This window comes from Cetorhinus maximus, chromosome 6 (genome assembly GCF_964194155.1).
Source record: "Cetorhinus maximus chromosome 6, sCetMax3.hap1.1, whole genome shotgun sequence".
Classification (NCBI taxonomy): Eukaryota; Metazoa; Chordata; class Chondrichthyes; order Lamniformes; family Cetorhinidae; genus Cetorhinus; species Cetorhinus maximus.
In genome coordinates this window covers 3,346,707-3,361,908 of record NC_135884.1, presented here as the reverse complement: position 1 = coordinate 3,361,908, position 15,202 = coordinate 3,346,707, and the positions used below count along the sequence as shown (strand labels likewise).

The following is a 15,202-nucleotide window of genomic DNA, read 5'->3' as shown; positions in this document are numbered from 1 at the left end:
TGCTAGACTTTGGTTGCACAAGAGTTTGAGGAGTTATGGGAGCAAGGCAGATAAACGGAGTTAAGATGGAGATCAGCCTTGATCGAACTGTGACAGGATCAAGCTGCTGGGGGATCTTTTCCTGTTCTGAAGATTCCGAGGGGAAAAAAGTGAAATGAGCATAACCGAGGTCGGTTTCTTACCGCTTTCAAACTTTCTTTAAATGGAACAGGTTGAAGTGAAATCACGAGGCGTGATTCCAAGGGCAGAGCTCGAAGGGTGATTAGAAGCAACTGTTAAAACAAGACCAGGTTGATAAATAAGGTTAAAGCGATTGGGAAATGCAGAATACAAGAGCGTGCAAATAGTGCAAACGTTCTAACTATCAATTCCTTTCATTGTTGGGGAATGCTCGTGTCTCTCCAATATCTCGACGCTAATCGATTTTTCTTGGTGTGTCTCATTTTCAAAATAGCAAGAAAAGCTCCAACACCCTTTTTCCTGCAAAGTGATTCCTGGGACTGGAAATGGAGGAATGTCACACTCAGGGTGGAGTGAGGGGAATGGAGGCCTCAGCTGGCAGGACAAGGTGGAGGTGAGAGAGAGAGACAGAGAGAGAGAGAGACAGAGAGAGAGAGAGAGACAGAGAGAGAGAGAGAGACAGAGAGAGAGAGAGAGACAGAGAGAGAGAGAGACACAGAGAGAGAGAGACAGAGAGAGAGAGAGACACAGAGAGAGAGAGACACAGAGAGAGACACACAGAGAGACACACAGAGAGACACACAGAGAGACACACAGAGAGACACACAGAGAGACAGAGACACAGAGAGACAAAGACAGAGAGACAAAGACACAGAGAGAGAAAGACAGAGAGACAGAGACACAGGGAGAAAGACAGAGAGAAAGACAGAGACAAAGACAGAGAGACAGACAGAGAGAGACAGACAGAGAGAGACAGACAGAGAGAGACAGACAGGGAGAGACAGACAGAGAGAGACAGACAGGGAGAGACAGACAGAGAGAGACAGACAGAGAGAGACAGACAGAGAGAGACAGACAGAGAGAGACAGACAGGGAGAGAGAGACAGGGAGAGAGAGACAGAGAGAGACAGACAGAGAGAGACAGACAGGGAGAGACAGACAGGGAGAGACAGACAGAGAGAGACAGACAGAGAGAGACAGACAGAGAGAGACAGACAGGGAGAGAGAGACAGAGAGAGACAGACAGAGAGAGACAGACAGAGAGAGACAGACAGGGAGAGTGAGACAGAGAGAGAGAGACAGAGAGAACGCATGCAAGGGGGGGCAGAGAGAGACAGAGTGGGGACTGGAAGAGAGAAAAACAGAGAACAAGAGGGAGGGGCAGAGCGTAAGGGGGAGATGGAACAAAAGAGAGAGGGCGAGAGGAGAAAAGGCAGAGTGAGAGAGTGAGGGTGGAAGACAGAGAAGAAGTGGGAGAGCAGGAGAAAGAGGAGAGTGAGAGAGGGAGAAAGTGAGAGGGAGAATGAAGCGACAGAGCAAGACAGATTAAAAGGGAGGGAGGGGGTCAAGAATGGGGCGAGGGAGGAGTAAGGAGGGGGTGGGGAGTAAGAGGCGGGGTGGGGAGTAAGAGGCGGGGTGGGGGGTGGGGGGTTGGGGGTCCATGACGACGAGGGGGTGAGGGGGAGCGAGACCAGATTCAGTGGGGTGGGGGAGGGGAGGGGAGGGGAGGGCTGGGGGCATAGAAAAATGATGGTACAAAGAGAGGCCATTCAGCCCATTGTATCTGCGCCAGCCAAAAGGAGAGAAAAGAAACTAGTTGCTCACTTTAATCCCACTTTCCAAGGCCTGGTCTGCGGCCTTGCAGGTCTCAGCGCTTCAGTTGCAGAACTGAGCGTTTCAGCCTCTGTTGTAAGGAAAACAACCCTAGCCTATCCAATCCCTCCTCAGAGCCGCAATCTTTCCTCTTGGCCGCCTGGATTTAATCTTTCCTGGTGTCTGATTGGCTCCTTTGGTTCCATGTTTCTGGAAACTGGGGCGAGAGAAACTTCAGCCACAACACAGACTTTTTCAAAAATTATTCTCTCATCGGATGTCAGCATCGCGGGCAGGACTATCCCTCATTGCTGCAGCCTTCCTTTAGTGGGATGGCACAACTTCTGTGGGCCACTAAGGGGCATTCGACCACGTTGCTGTGGGTCCGGAGCCACATGTAGGCCAGACCGGGTAAGGTCGGCAGATTTCCCTCCCTAAAGGGGCATCAGTGAACCAGATGGGTTTTTACAACAATCGATGCTAGTTTCATGGTCACCGTTACTGGTCCTGGCTTTCAATTCCAGATTTTATTCATTAATTGCATTTAAACTCTACCAGCTGCCAGGGTGGGATTTGAACCTGTGCCCCAGGGCATTAGCCTGGGCCTCTGGATCACTAGTCCACCACCCTCTCCCCCTTGATAATTCCCTCAACAAACAGCAATTAGAGTCACATCCCAAATCACTGCGATGAAAGGCAGAGCAATGGACGACCCGTCTCCTGGCTGGGGGCTCTTACAGGGAGTGAATTTGGTCCTGTGCAAAATACTGGCCCTAATCCTGCACTAAAATAGGCAAATCTCACACAGGGAGGCCGTCGGATGTGTGTAGGGGGAGGAAATGGAAGAAGGGGGTTTGGAGGGGAAGAGGGAGGGAAAGAGGAGAGTAGGGGAAGAGAGGAGGAGCCAGGAGGATGGGGAGGGTAACTGGAGGAGGAGGTGGTGAAGGGAGGGAAGAGTGGGTTTAGAGGATAAGGAAATCTTATTCAGTTGGGGCCTGTTGAGATGCAGAGTACAGGAAGTTCAGATAGACACAGTTGCCGGTTACACGCAGAATACACACGTGAACCATTTCTTGCTCATTCCTTGCAGAATGGCTGCTGAACCTCCTCTTCAGGACTGTGAGCAGAGAGTCCTTCTCATCATTGGGGAGGGAGGGATCAATCTCAAAGGCTGACACAAACCTGTAAACAGGAAAAGAGAGGCTGAAGTTAACAGGTGGTTAACAGATACTGAGCAACATCACTAGAGGGACAAAGCTGAAATGAAAATATGTTTGTTTTACTAGGCGTTGACCAGACACCTCATGGAGTCTAGTCAAAGGGACAGAAGGAGACCATTCAGCCCCTCAAACCTGTACCTCCACTCAACTAGATCATGGCTGATTTCTACCTCAACTCCAAATCCCTCAAAACATACACCCAACAAAAATCTATCCATCTCAGTCTTGAAATTTTCAAGTAACTCCCAACCTTAATCACTTTTTGGGTGAGAGTTCCAGATTTCTCCCCTTGGTGTGAAGAAGTGCTTCTTGACATCACCCCTGAACGGCCTGGCTCGAACTTTGAGGCTCTGCCCCTTATTCTAGAATATCCCACCAGAGAAAATAGTTTCTCTCCAACAACCCTAGTCGAATCTTTTAATCATCTTAAAGGCTTCAATCAGATCACCCCTCAACCTTCTAAGCCGCAGGGAATAAAAGGTTATTCTTTGCAATCTGTCCTAATAATTTAACCCCTTTAGCCCAATATAATTCTACTGAATCCAAGCTCATAATATCTGAGGTGAAGGGCCCAGAACTGAACCCAGTCACTCCAGTTGGAGTCTGACCAAAGCTCTTTACAACTGAAGCATCACTTTGTATTTAATCCCCCCAACGAGATAAAGGGCCAAGGGCCAAGTGGGAAGGATACTTCTGCATTGGGAAGGGTAGTGAAAGGAGTAACCATAACGATGCCCGTTATTTCTGGAGAAAGGCCAAGGAAACTCTTTCGAGTTATCAACAGTCACAGATTGCAACTCTTTAGAGTACAATCACAGTTCTTGGTTTCCAGGAGTGGGACATGAACCCACAACCCTCTGATTCAAAGGCGAGGGTGCTATGAACTGAGCCACAGCTGACACCTCCCAGAAAGGCCAAGGAAACTGGACTAATTTCTGACTGAGTTCAATGAGCTCAGCACAAACCGGGACTGGGTCATCTCCCAGTGGCTCAATAGTGGTCTCCCCTCAGTGAGGAGAGATGGGGATGTTCACAAACAACTCCCAGGAGAAATGGATTCAACAAGAACCAAATTCTAAGAACTGTTCAACTCCAGGTAGTGGAAAGATTGTTCACCACCCAACCTTCGTATGACTGGTCACTTTTGTGGTAGAAACACCTCGATTTTAAAATTCTCAACCAATTTTTCCAATCCCTCTATGGCCTCCCCTCTCTGTATCTCTGTAACCTCCCCCAGCACCTCAACCTTCTGAAATATCTGCGCTCCTCCGATTCCGGCCTCTTCAGCATCCCCGGTTTCAATCGCTGCACCATCGATGGTCGTGCATTCAGCTGCCTGGGCCCCAAGCTCTGGAATTCCCTCCCTAAACCTCTCCGACTCTCCACCTCTCTTTCCTCCTTTAAACTTAAGGCCGAGCTTTTGGTCACCTTGGGAGGTGATGGACAGGCCAGTCTCACTGGCTTACCACTTGAGCAGTTTAGAGATGTACGGAATCTTCACACGGCCGCCTGGCACCTTGGTGAGTTCGCTAGGCACCAGGGACAGCGCCATGGCCCGAAGTTCCGGCTCACTGCACGTCCTGTTCCGGAACAGACCATTGGCCAACAGACACAGAAGGTGCGCCTGCAACAGAGAGAACAACCAAAAGATCCAAGGTTGCAAATTCAACAATTGGTGCATCATAATATTTACAGTGAAGAAACACATCACTCGACCCAACAAGTCAATGTTAATGCTCCACAAGTGCCTCTTCCCACTCCATCAATATAACCTTCTACTCCTTTCCTTCTCGTGTTTATCCAGCTTCTCTCTGAAATGTATCGATACTATTCACCTCAACCACTCCCTGTAGTAGCAAATCCCACATTTTCACCACTCCCTGGGTAAAGAATTTTCTTCCAAATTCCTGACTGGATTTATTACTGGATAAACTATATTGATGGCCCCTAGTTCTGGTCTCCCCCACAAGTGGAAGCGTCTACCCTGACAAACCCTTTCGTACGTTAATGATCTCTACCAAGGCAACCCTCAATCTCTTATCTAGAGAAGAGCCCCAGCTTGTTGGATCTTTCCTGACAGGTGTATATAGAATCACAGAATGACGCTGCAGAGTAGGGGCCCATGTGACCCACGGTACACACGCTGGCTCTTCTTCATGAGGGTGGCCATCAGATCGTTTGTGTCCGCGTGGGGGGAGCAGATGGGGCCTCGGTTTAACGTCTCACTTGAAAGATGGTGCCTCCAACAGCGTCGCACTCCCTCGACACAGCATCAGAAGTGTTAGACTGGATTATGGTCTCTAGGGTGGAACTTGAATTCACAATCTCCTGGTTTGAGAGGCAAAGAGTGTGATCCGCTCCAGCACCATGCGGCAGCCAGCATGTGAAACAGAGGGGCCTCTTCTCCCCACCAAAGGGGCCTACTGTCGCTGGGGTGCATGTTCCATGGGCAACGCCAGTACCTCACCCTTGATCTTCATGCACAAGCTTAAATAAGAACGTCTGGTAGGCTATTCAACCATAAACAGCATCACAGCCTAACCCAATTAATGCACAGACACACGCGCATTTCAGCCCCGATTGCTGGATGGCAATCGGAAACAGGAACCCAAAATTAATTGATCCAGGGGCCCTGAGACATTGATAACAACAACTTGCACTTAGCACCTTTAACATAGTGAAATATTCCAAGGCACTTTACAGGACCATCACCAAACAAAATTTGAAACCGCTATTAGGACAGCAGACCGAAAGCTTGGTCAAAGAGGTAGAAGCATCTAGAAGTATCTTAAAGCAGGAGAAAGAGATGGAGAGATTTAGGGAGGGAAATCAGAGCTTTGGGCCCCAGACAGCTGAAGGCATGGCTGCCAATGGTGGAACGATGGGAATCAGGGATGCTCGAGAGGCCAGAATTAGATTAACGGTGAGATCGCGGACAGTTGTGGGGCTGGAGGAGGTTACAGAGATAGGGAGGGTTGTGGGGCTGGAGGAGGTTACAGAGATAGGGAGGGTTGTAGGGGCTGGAGGAGGTTACAGAGATAGGGAGGGTTGTGGGGCTGGAGGAGGTTACAGAGATAGGGAGGGTTGTGGGGCTGGAGGAGGTTACAGAGATTGGGAGGGTTGTGGGGCTGGAGGAGGTTACAGAGATAGGGAGGGGTGGGGCTGTTAAGGGATTTGAAAACAAGGAGGAGAATTTCAAAATTACAGCATTGCCGGACAAGGTAGGTCAGTGAGCACTGGCCGCTTTTCAGAGATCAGTTGACTGAGCCCAGGCCAATGATTAAGGTTAGTTCCCCAGATTGAACCCAGTATTTACAGATCTTGACCTTTGGCAAATCCCAGAAGTCTGCATTTTTTAAACTTCAAAAGTAAAGCACTGTATCCTGGTTTTTTTTAAATATTCATACAGATTATGCGGGCTTCACTGGCTGGGCCCAGCATTTAATGCCCATCCCTAGTGGCCCTTGAGAAGGTGGTGGTGAGCTGCCTTCTTGAACCGCTGCAGTCCATGTAGGTACCTTGTGAATGTCCACGCGCAGGTTCCTAGTGAAACGGTTTATCATTCGACGGAGATAGTCCTCAAATTCAACCCGCTTCTTCTCCCTGTATGGCACAAAGCAGCGGACTTAAGGTTACGGTACAAAACCGATAAGTTTGACTCATCATAAAAAGTTCAAATAACAAGAAAAAAAATTGCATTGATGTGGTGCCTTTCACAACCACAGGACATCCCAAAGCGCTTCATGCACTGAAATACATTTGAAGTGTAGTCACTGCTGTAATGTATGAAACACAGCAGCCAATTTGCACACAGCAAGATCCCGCAAACAGCAACATAATAATGACCAGATAATGTTTTAAAAATGTTGGTAAAGGGATAAAGGTGGGTGCAGGACACCGGGGAGAACTCCCATACTTTTCTTTGAAATAGTGGCCTAACTAGGCTGACAGGGCCTCAGTTTAACGTGTTATCCAAAACACGACACCTCCAGCAGTACAGCACGCCCTTAGTTTGGGCACTGGGAGTGTCAATGTGGGACCTGAATCCACAACCTTGTAGCTCAGAGAAAGACTTTAAGTTGTTTAAGGTTTGAAGAAGCGGGGTGGAAGGAGTCTGGTGTGGGTATTGAATAGTCTGTTACCGTGCAGTTGCTTCTATTTTCTCTGTCTGATTTGTCATAACTTTGGAAAGTTTCCTCATTAATTACTTTTTGAAGTAAAAGTATTGTTCATTAGCAAAGACATTTTGGGTGCTGTGGGGCCTCCCTGGGAAATTGGAGGCTGAACAGGTAGCATGTTCCAGGTATTGAGGGGGGGGGGGCGTCATGTTGTTCAGGACACCAAGGGGAAATCCCTGTCCTTTGTCCAGTAGCATCACAGGACCTTAAATTTCAAGTGAAACAAAAGACATTTTAAAATCTCATGCAGACACACGAACAGGAAGAGGCCACACAGCCCATCGAGCCTGCCTCAATCTTTCAGTGAGAACAGAGCTAATCCGAATCTCAACCTGGTTCCTTATCTCTTCATACCCATGACTAACAAAAATCTATCAATCTCAGTTTTGACATTTCCAATTAACCCCAACCTCAACAGCTTTCTAGGAGAGAGGGTTCAGGATTTCCAATACCCTTCACGTGAAGATGTGCTTCCTGACATCACCCCTGAACGGCCTGGCTCCAATTTTAACACAATGGCCTCTTGTTTTGGGCTCCCCTCACTCAAGGATAAGACCTGACGGTGCAGTGCTTCATCAGAACAGACCCTTGGGGTGGAGGCAGTGTCAGCCTAGATTATGGCCTGCGTCTCTGGAGAGTGACTTGAATGCAGGATGTTGTGTCTCAGAGAGGGTGCTAACCAGTTTGGGGGGTGGGGGTGGGGTGGCAAAGAGAGGCAAAGTCAGGCTGCATTATAAGAAGAACAGTAGTAAATTCTAAAGAGATTATAAGGCACCAGCCTTCTCTCTATTTTCTTGGCATGTGCTGGACTTTCGATTTCAATCTCCAGTGGCTTTGCAGGAAGGGTTGTTTCAGGAAAGGGAGAGGCCGATGGTCCCTCTGGCACAACACAATGCAGCTCTGTGAGGAAAGGGAAAGAGAGGATAGATTAAATTCTGGGCACTTTACACCATTGGGTGTCGCTCACTCAACTGTCTGATGAGGCCTCAAACTTCAAACAATATTTTGCTCTCTGGACCTGAGTGTTAAGCCACTATTACCCACACACAGTGCCAGAAGATGGGTCTATACCTGCATCAAACACTCCCAGGGCAGGGACAACACGGAGTTAGATACAGAGCAAAGCTCCCTCTACACTGTCTCCATCAAACACTCCCAGGACAGGTACAGCACGGGGTTAAATACAGAGTAAAGCTCCCTCTACACTGTCCCCATCAAACACTCCCAGGACAGGTACAGCACGGGGTTAGATACAGAGCAAAGCTCCCTCTACAATGTCCCCATCAAACACTCCCAGGACAGGTACAGCACGGGGTTAGATACAGAGTAAAGCTCCCTCTACACTGTCCCCATCAAACACTCCCAGGACAGGTACAACACGGAGTTGGATACAGAGCAAAGCTCCCTCTACAATGTCCCCATCAAACACTCCCAGGACAGGTACAGCACGGGGTTAGATACAGAGTAAAGCTCCCTCTACACTGTCCCCATCAAACACTCCCAGGACAGATACAGCACGGGGTTAGATACAGAGTAAAGCTCCCTCTACACTGTCCCCATCAAACACTCCCAGGACAGGTACAGCACGGGGTTAGATACAGAGTAAAGCTCCCTCTACACTGTCTCTATCACACTCCCAGGACAGGTACAGCACGGGGTTAGATACAGAGTAAAGCTCCCTCTACACTGTCCCCATCAAACACTCCCAGGACAGGTATAGCACGGGGTTAGATACAGAGTAAAGCTCCCTCTACACTGTCCCCATCAAACACTCCCAGGACAGGTACATCACGGGGTTAGGTACAGAGTAAAGCTCCTTCTACACTGCTCCATCTCGTGTTTCCAGGAGAGGTCAAGAAATGGACCACAAATTAATGTTGAGCGTAAACGGGGATGAATCTCAGTTGTTCCCACCTGGCGGGTCAGGTTGAATTACCTCCCATTAGTCATGAATTGGTAATTTACCTTCCACTTCTTCCCAGTCATCTTCACTGTCCTCTGTACTGTTATCCTCCTGCGAACTGCTTTCTTTCTCCTTCTTCAGTTGGTCGATCAAACTGACATGAACAGGAGATTGGAGAGAAAATGTGAATAACATTAGATCCAGACATGTTGTGAGGTAAAGCCCCATGTTTCTATGCCCTGCCTGTGTTGCGCTGATCACTTTGCTCTGGGCTGTTAGCAATGCTGTTAAAATAAACCTCAGGGCTTTAAAATCCAGCTGTCATTTAAGAAGTGGAGGAATGGTAACACTGAACACAGAGTGCTGGGTATCACTAGTTTTCATTGTGGAATGAAGGAACCGTTCTTTTTTCCCCACAATAATTGACTCATCTGGATGACAGGAATTATATTGATCTAAACTCCAGCCATCTAATATCTGGACACCTTAACGCCGATGATCTAACGCCTAACCGGTTTCAAAATTCTTCAGAGCTCCCTGTGCCAATTTCAGTTAAATCTGCTCATTGAGAGATATTAAATGTGCCAAGTTAAAGGTGCCGAGTTGTGTAAGTGAAGCTGAACAGATAAGCTGGTACACCAATACTCTGAACCTCGGAGAGAAATGGCGTGAATTTATTCCCCACAACCTTGAATTACGACCGTCTACAGTTCTGTTCACTCTAGGAAGCCGTGTAAAGCCTACCTCCCAGGGGCAGCTGCGCTGCATTTCGTCTCTTTACCAGCTCCTTTCTTGACAGAGGGGCATCTCTCGCTCCCCCTGGCCTTTGACGGTTTCTTTCCTCTGGTGCTTTTATCCCTGGGGGTCGGGGGAATTGCCGGACTCGCTGCTCCCGTTCTGCGGACTTTGCCTTTCGACAGAGGCTTTTCAGGTTCGAAGTCCTGGCTGTCGTCATCTGTTCACCAGCAGAACCAACAGGAGGTATCAGAGCACATGAAATATATCAGCTGTCCCAATAATCGGCTACAGGACTCAAGCCATCAGTGCCCACCTCACCAATGTCCCTTCAGCGAAGGGAACCTGGTGTCCTTAACCAGTCCAGGAGCAAGGAGGATACCCTCCATTTATGTAAAACACTGGAGTATTGCGAACAGTTCTGGACCCCAGCCTTCAGGAAAGATGCGAAGGCATTAAAGAGAGAGCAGAAAAGATTCACGTGAACAGTTCCAGGGATGGGGAGCTTCAGTTTTTATTTATTCGTTCATGGGATGTGGGTGTCATTGGCTAGGCCAGTATTTTTTGCCCATCCCTAATTACCCTTGTTTAGAGGGCATTTAAGAGTCAACCACATTGATGTGGGTCTGGAGTCACATGTAGTTCAGAACCAGGTAAGAACAGCAGATTTCCTTCCCTAAAGGACATTAGTCAGATGGGTTTTTACGACAATCGGCAATTGGCTGAGAGGCAGGAAGCAGAGGGTGATGGTAGAGGGATGTTTCTGTGACTGGAAGTCTGTTTCCAGTGGGGTTCCGCAGGGCTCAGGTGCTGGGGCCCTTGCTGTTTGTGGTGTACATAAATGATTAGGACTTAAATGTAGGGGGTATGATCAAGAAGTTCGCGGATGACACAAAAATTGGTTGGGTGGTAAATAGTGAGGAGGATAGTCGTAAACCGCAGGAGGATATCAATGGACTGGTCAGGTGGGCAGAGCAGTGGCAAATGGAGTTCAACCTGGAAAAGTGTGAGGTAATGCACTTGGGGAGGGCTAACAAGGCAAGGGATTACACTATGAATGGTTGGACCCTGGAAAGTACTGAAGATCAGAGGGACCTTGTTGTGTATATCCACAGATCCCTAAAGGTAGCAGGGAAGGTGGATAAGATGGTTAAGAAAGCATATGGGGTACTTGTCTTTATTAGCTGAGGCATTGAATATAAGAGTGGGGAGGTTATCCTGGAACTGTATAAAATGCTGGTTAGGTCACAGCTGGAGTACTGCGTGCAGTTCTGGTCACCACATTATAGGAAGGATGTGATTGCACTGGAGAGGGTACAGAGGAGATTCACTAGGATGCTGCCTGGGCTGGAGGGTCTGAGCTATGAGGGAAGATTGGATAGGCTGGGGTTGTTTTCCTTGGAGCAGCGAAGGTTGAGAGGGGGCCTGATAGAGGTGTATAAGATTCTGAGGGGCATAGATAAGGTGGATAGGAAGGCACTTTTTCCATTAGTAGAGGGGTCAATGACCAGGGGGCATAGATTTAAGGTAAGAGGTAGAAGGCTAAAAGAGGAGTTGAGGAGAAATCTTTTCACCCAGGGGGTGGTGGGAGTCTGGAACTCACTGTCTGAAAGGGTGGTTGAGTCAGAAACTCTCGTAACATTTAAGAAGTATTTAGATATTCACTTATGTTGCCATAGCCTCCAGGGCTATGGGCCAAGGGCTGGAAAATGGGATTAGTATAGTCTGATCTTTGTTGATCGGTGCAGACATGATGGGCCGAATGGCCTCCTTCTGTGCTGTAAATGTCTATGAGTTTCATGGTCATCATCAGACTTTTAATTCCACATTTTCATCGGTGGGATTCGAATCTAGGTCCCCAGAGCATTACCCTGGGTCTCTGGAATACTAGCACAGTGACAATACCACAACGCTACTGCCTCCCCTGTACGTAAATAGACCGGAGAGGTTGGGGCCACTTTCCTTAGAGAAGGTTGAGAGGAGATTTGATAGAGGTATTCAAGCCCATGAGGGGTCTGGACAGAGAAGATAGGGAGAAACAGTTCCCATTGGTGGAAGGATTGAGGACCAGAGAGACACAGATTTATGGTAATTGGCGAAAGAAGCAATGAGGAGAAACTTTTTCACGCAGCGAGTGGTAAGGATCTGGAATGTGCTGCCTGAGAGTGTGGTCGAGGCAGATTCAATTGAGGCTTTCAATTGGATTGTTATCTGAAAAGGAAGAATGTACAGGGTTACGGGGAGAAGGCCAGGGAATGGCACGAGGTGAATTAATCATTTGGAAAGTTGGTGCAGACACGAATCTCTCATGAGTCAGAGGGCCATGGGCTTAAGTCCTAATCCAGAAATTGGACATTGGATCTAGGCTGATACTTGCAGTGTAGTATTAAGGGAATGCTGTAATGTTGGAGGCACTGTCTTTCAGATGAGATATTAAAATGTCTGAAACAAAAACAGAATTACCTGGAAAAACTCAGCAGGTCTGGCAGCATCGGCGGAGAAGAAAAGAGTTGACGTTTCGAGTCCTCATGACCCTTCAACAGAACTATTAAAATGTCTGCCCTATCAGCTGGGCACAAAACAAATCATAGCCATTATTTCAAAGAAGAGCATGGCTTCTCTCTCTGACATCCTGGCCAACCTTTTCCCCCCCCTCAACCAACACCACTAAAATAGATGTTCTGGTCATTATCACATTGTTGCTTTTGGGAGCTTGCTGTGCGCAAATTGGCTGTTGCATTTCCTACATTACAATGGTAACTACACTGCAAAAACGCTTCATTGCCTGTGAAGTGCCTTAGAAGACCCTTCCATAGAATGGTTATAGCACAGGAGAACATCACTGGGCCCATCATAACCATACTGACTTTCTTCAAGAGCAACTCGCTTAGTCCCACTTTTCCCTATAACCCTGCAAATTTTCTCTTTTCAGGAAATTTTCCAATTCTCTTTTGAAAGCCACAATCCAATTTACCTCCATCACATTCTCAGACGTTGCAAAACAAAGATTTTCCTCATGTTGCCTTTGGTTTTTTTTAGCCATTTACCTTAAATCAATGTCTCCTGGTCCTCGATCCTTCTGCCAATGGGAACAGTTTTTTCCTATCTACTCTGTCCAGACTCCTCACGATTTTGAACATCTCTATCAAATCTCCTCCCAACCTTCTCTTCTCGAAAGAGGAACAGTGCCAGCTTCTCCAATCCATCCACATAACTGAAGTCACAGTCGCTTGTCCCTGGAACCATTCTCGTAAATCATTTCTCCACCTTATTTAATGCCTTCACACCCTTCCTAACATGTGACACCCAGAATTGGACATGATATTCCAGTTAAGGCTGAACCAGTGTTTTATAAAATATTCATAAAGGACAAAGCAGCCTGACTGATTGGCACCACATCCACAAACATTCACTCCCTCCACCACCAGCGCACAGTAGCAGCAGTGTGTACCATCTACAAGATGCTCTGCAGGAATTCACCAAGGCTCCTTAGACAGCACCTTCCAAACCTACGACCATTACCATCTAGAAGGACAAGGGCAGCAGATAGATGGGCACACTGCCACCCAGAAGTTCCCCTCCAAGTCACTCACCATCCTGACTTGGAAATATATCACCGTTCCTTCACTGTCGCTGGGTCAAAATCCTGGAACTTCCTCCCTAACAGCACTGTGGGTGTACCTACACCATATGGACTGCTGCGGTTCAAGAAGGCAGCTCACCACCACCTTCTCAAGGGCAATTAGGGATGGGCAATAAATGCTGGCCCAGCCAGCGAAGCCCACATCCCATGAATTAATTTTTAAGAATTTGTTGAAAAAAAGAGACATGTCGAAGCTTTTTGTCTTGCACTCATCAGGACACTTTGCAAGAATATCAATAGAAGGGGAAAATAACAATTCCACAATCTCAATTTCAACAATCTCGCAAACATCTTTGTTGGGTTCCATGAGAAACGTGTCTTCGATGGAATGGCACCTAACCTCTTACCCCTCACATATTTCCGATATGTGGATGATAGGTTCCCTATATTTAAATCTGCAGCTGCATGTAACAATTTCTTTACATGTCTTAATGATATCCATTATTCAGCTTTGAAATGGAGCAGTCAAACGAACTCCCTTTCCTTGATGTGCTAGTGGAGAAATCTGCCGGGGAGATTCTGTACTATGGTCTACTGCAAGTCTGCCGTCACTGGTCAATATACACATTGGGAATTTTACAGTTCCAAACGCTATATGATTGGCCTTATTGGCAACCAGTAAATAGGGCCCAAGCCATTTGCTCACCATGTAAACCTGATGCTGAAATACGGGCATCAGAGGCGGGATAATGTCTACGCTGATCAGATCATTTCACGCTGTATATCAGGAAAACTCATGAACTTTTGGCCCTGAAAAGTGCCCAGTCTACCTCAGATTACCCTGGAAGGGCAAGGTATCTCAAAAATTTGAGCAACAGGTGAAGCTAGCCATTTCACGATGCTACTGTGCAGTAGCAACATGAGTGGTATTCACCACTAACAGGATGCTGCCGTCAAGCCAAAAACATGTTCTGCCTATCACACAAATGAGTAATGTGGTATATGAATTGCAGCGCTGGTGTGATGCCAGGTATGTAGGCTGTATGCCCCAAAGACAAGCGGATTGAATCAAACAGCATGTACCTTCCAGTATTTGCAACGGACAGGATACAGACCGTACCCAACCAGCCTGTGCTTGCAAAACTCAAAACACGGTATCCAACATTAGATTTGATTCTGTGATTGGACACCATTTGCTAAATAATCCTCAGTGCGCTAAAAATTACACTGAGAACCAATTTAAGATTGTCAGTCAGACTCGCAATGTGGCACATGTGTGTGTACTGGTAGCTACATATATTAATACACAGGGCCCTGTTCTTTGCAGATAGAAAGAACACGTGCACATAATGCACATGTTTCAGCTAAACAAAATAAGTGATAGCCATTCACTGGTTCATTCCTCAGGGTAATGGCTTGGCCAATCAAATTCAAGCTGCCTAGTGTAAATTCCAAACAATGCTCAGCAGTTAACTGTCAGTCAACATCAACTGGTGCATTCTCCACAGCAATGCCTCTACTAATCAGAGTCTACTTGCCAACCAGTCAGCACTCTACAGTATAAAGTTGTTGCTTCCCCTAACATTGGTATTCTGAAAATTGTCCTGATGAGTGCGAGACAAAAAGCTTTGACAAAATGTCTTTTTTCAGCATTACTCAAGTTCTGTACGATCAACGAACTACTCCCAGGGCAGGTACAGCACAGGGTTAGATACAGAGTAAAGCTCCCTCTACACTGTCCCCATCAAACACTCCCAGGACAGGTACAGCACGGGGTTAGATACAGAGTAAAGCTCCCTCTACACCCCCC

At 47.3% G+C, this 15,202-nt stretch overlaps 1 protein-coding gene across 1 annotated transcript in view; it reads right to left on the bottom strand.

The window, feature by feature from the left end:
- xpc (xeroderma pigmentosum, complementation group C) overlaps window positions 1-15,202 on the bottom strand; it is a 34,037-nt gene that overhangs the window by 17,417 nt on the left and 1,418 nt on the right. The window contains exons 3-9 of the mRNA XM_078543048.1: window positions 9,819-10,029; window positions 9,137-9,228; window positions 7,951-8,071; window positions 6,512-6,596; window positions 4,460-4,617; window positions 2,835-2,955; window positions 183-272 (exon numbers count right to left, since the gene is read on the bottom strand). Of these exons, the coding sequence (XP_078399174.1) occupies window positions 183-272; window positions 2,835-2,955; window positions 4,460-4,617; window positions 6,512-6,596; window positions 7,951-8,071; window positions 9,137-9,228; window positions 9,819-10,029 (878 nt within the window). The remainder of the gene's footprint in view (window positions 1-182; window positions 273-2,834; window positions 2,956-4,459; window positions 4,618-6,511; window positions 6,597-7,950; window positions 8,072-9,136; window positions 9,229-9,818; window positions 10,030-15,202) is intronic.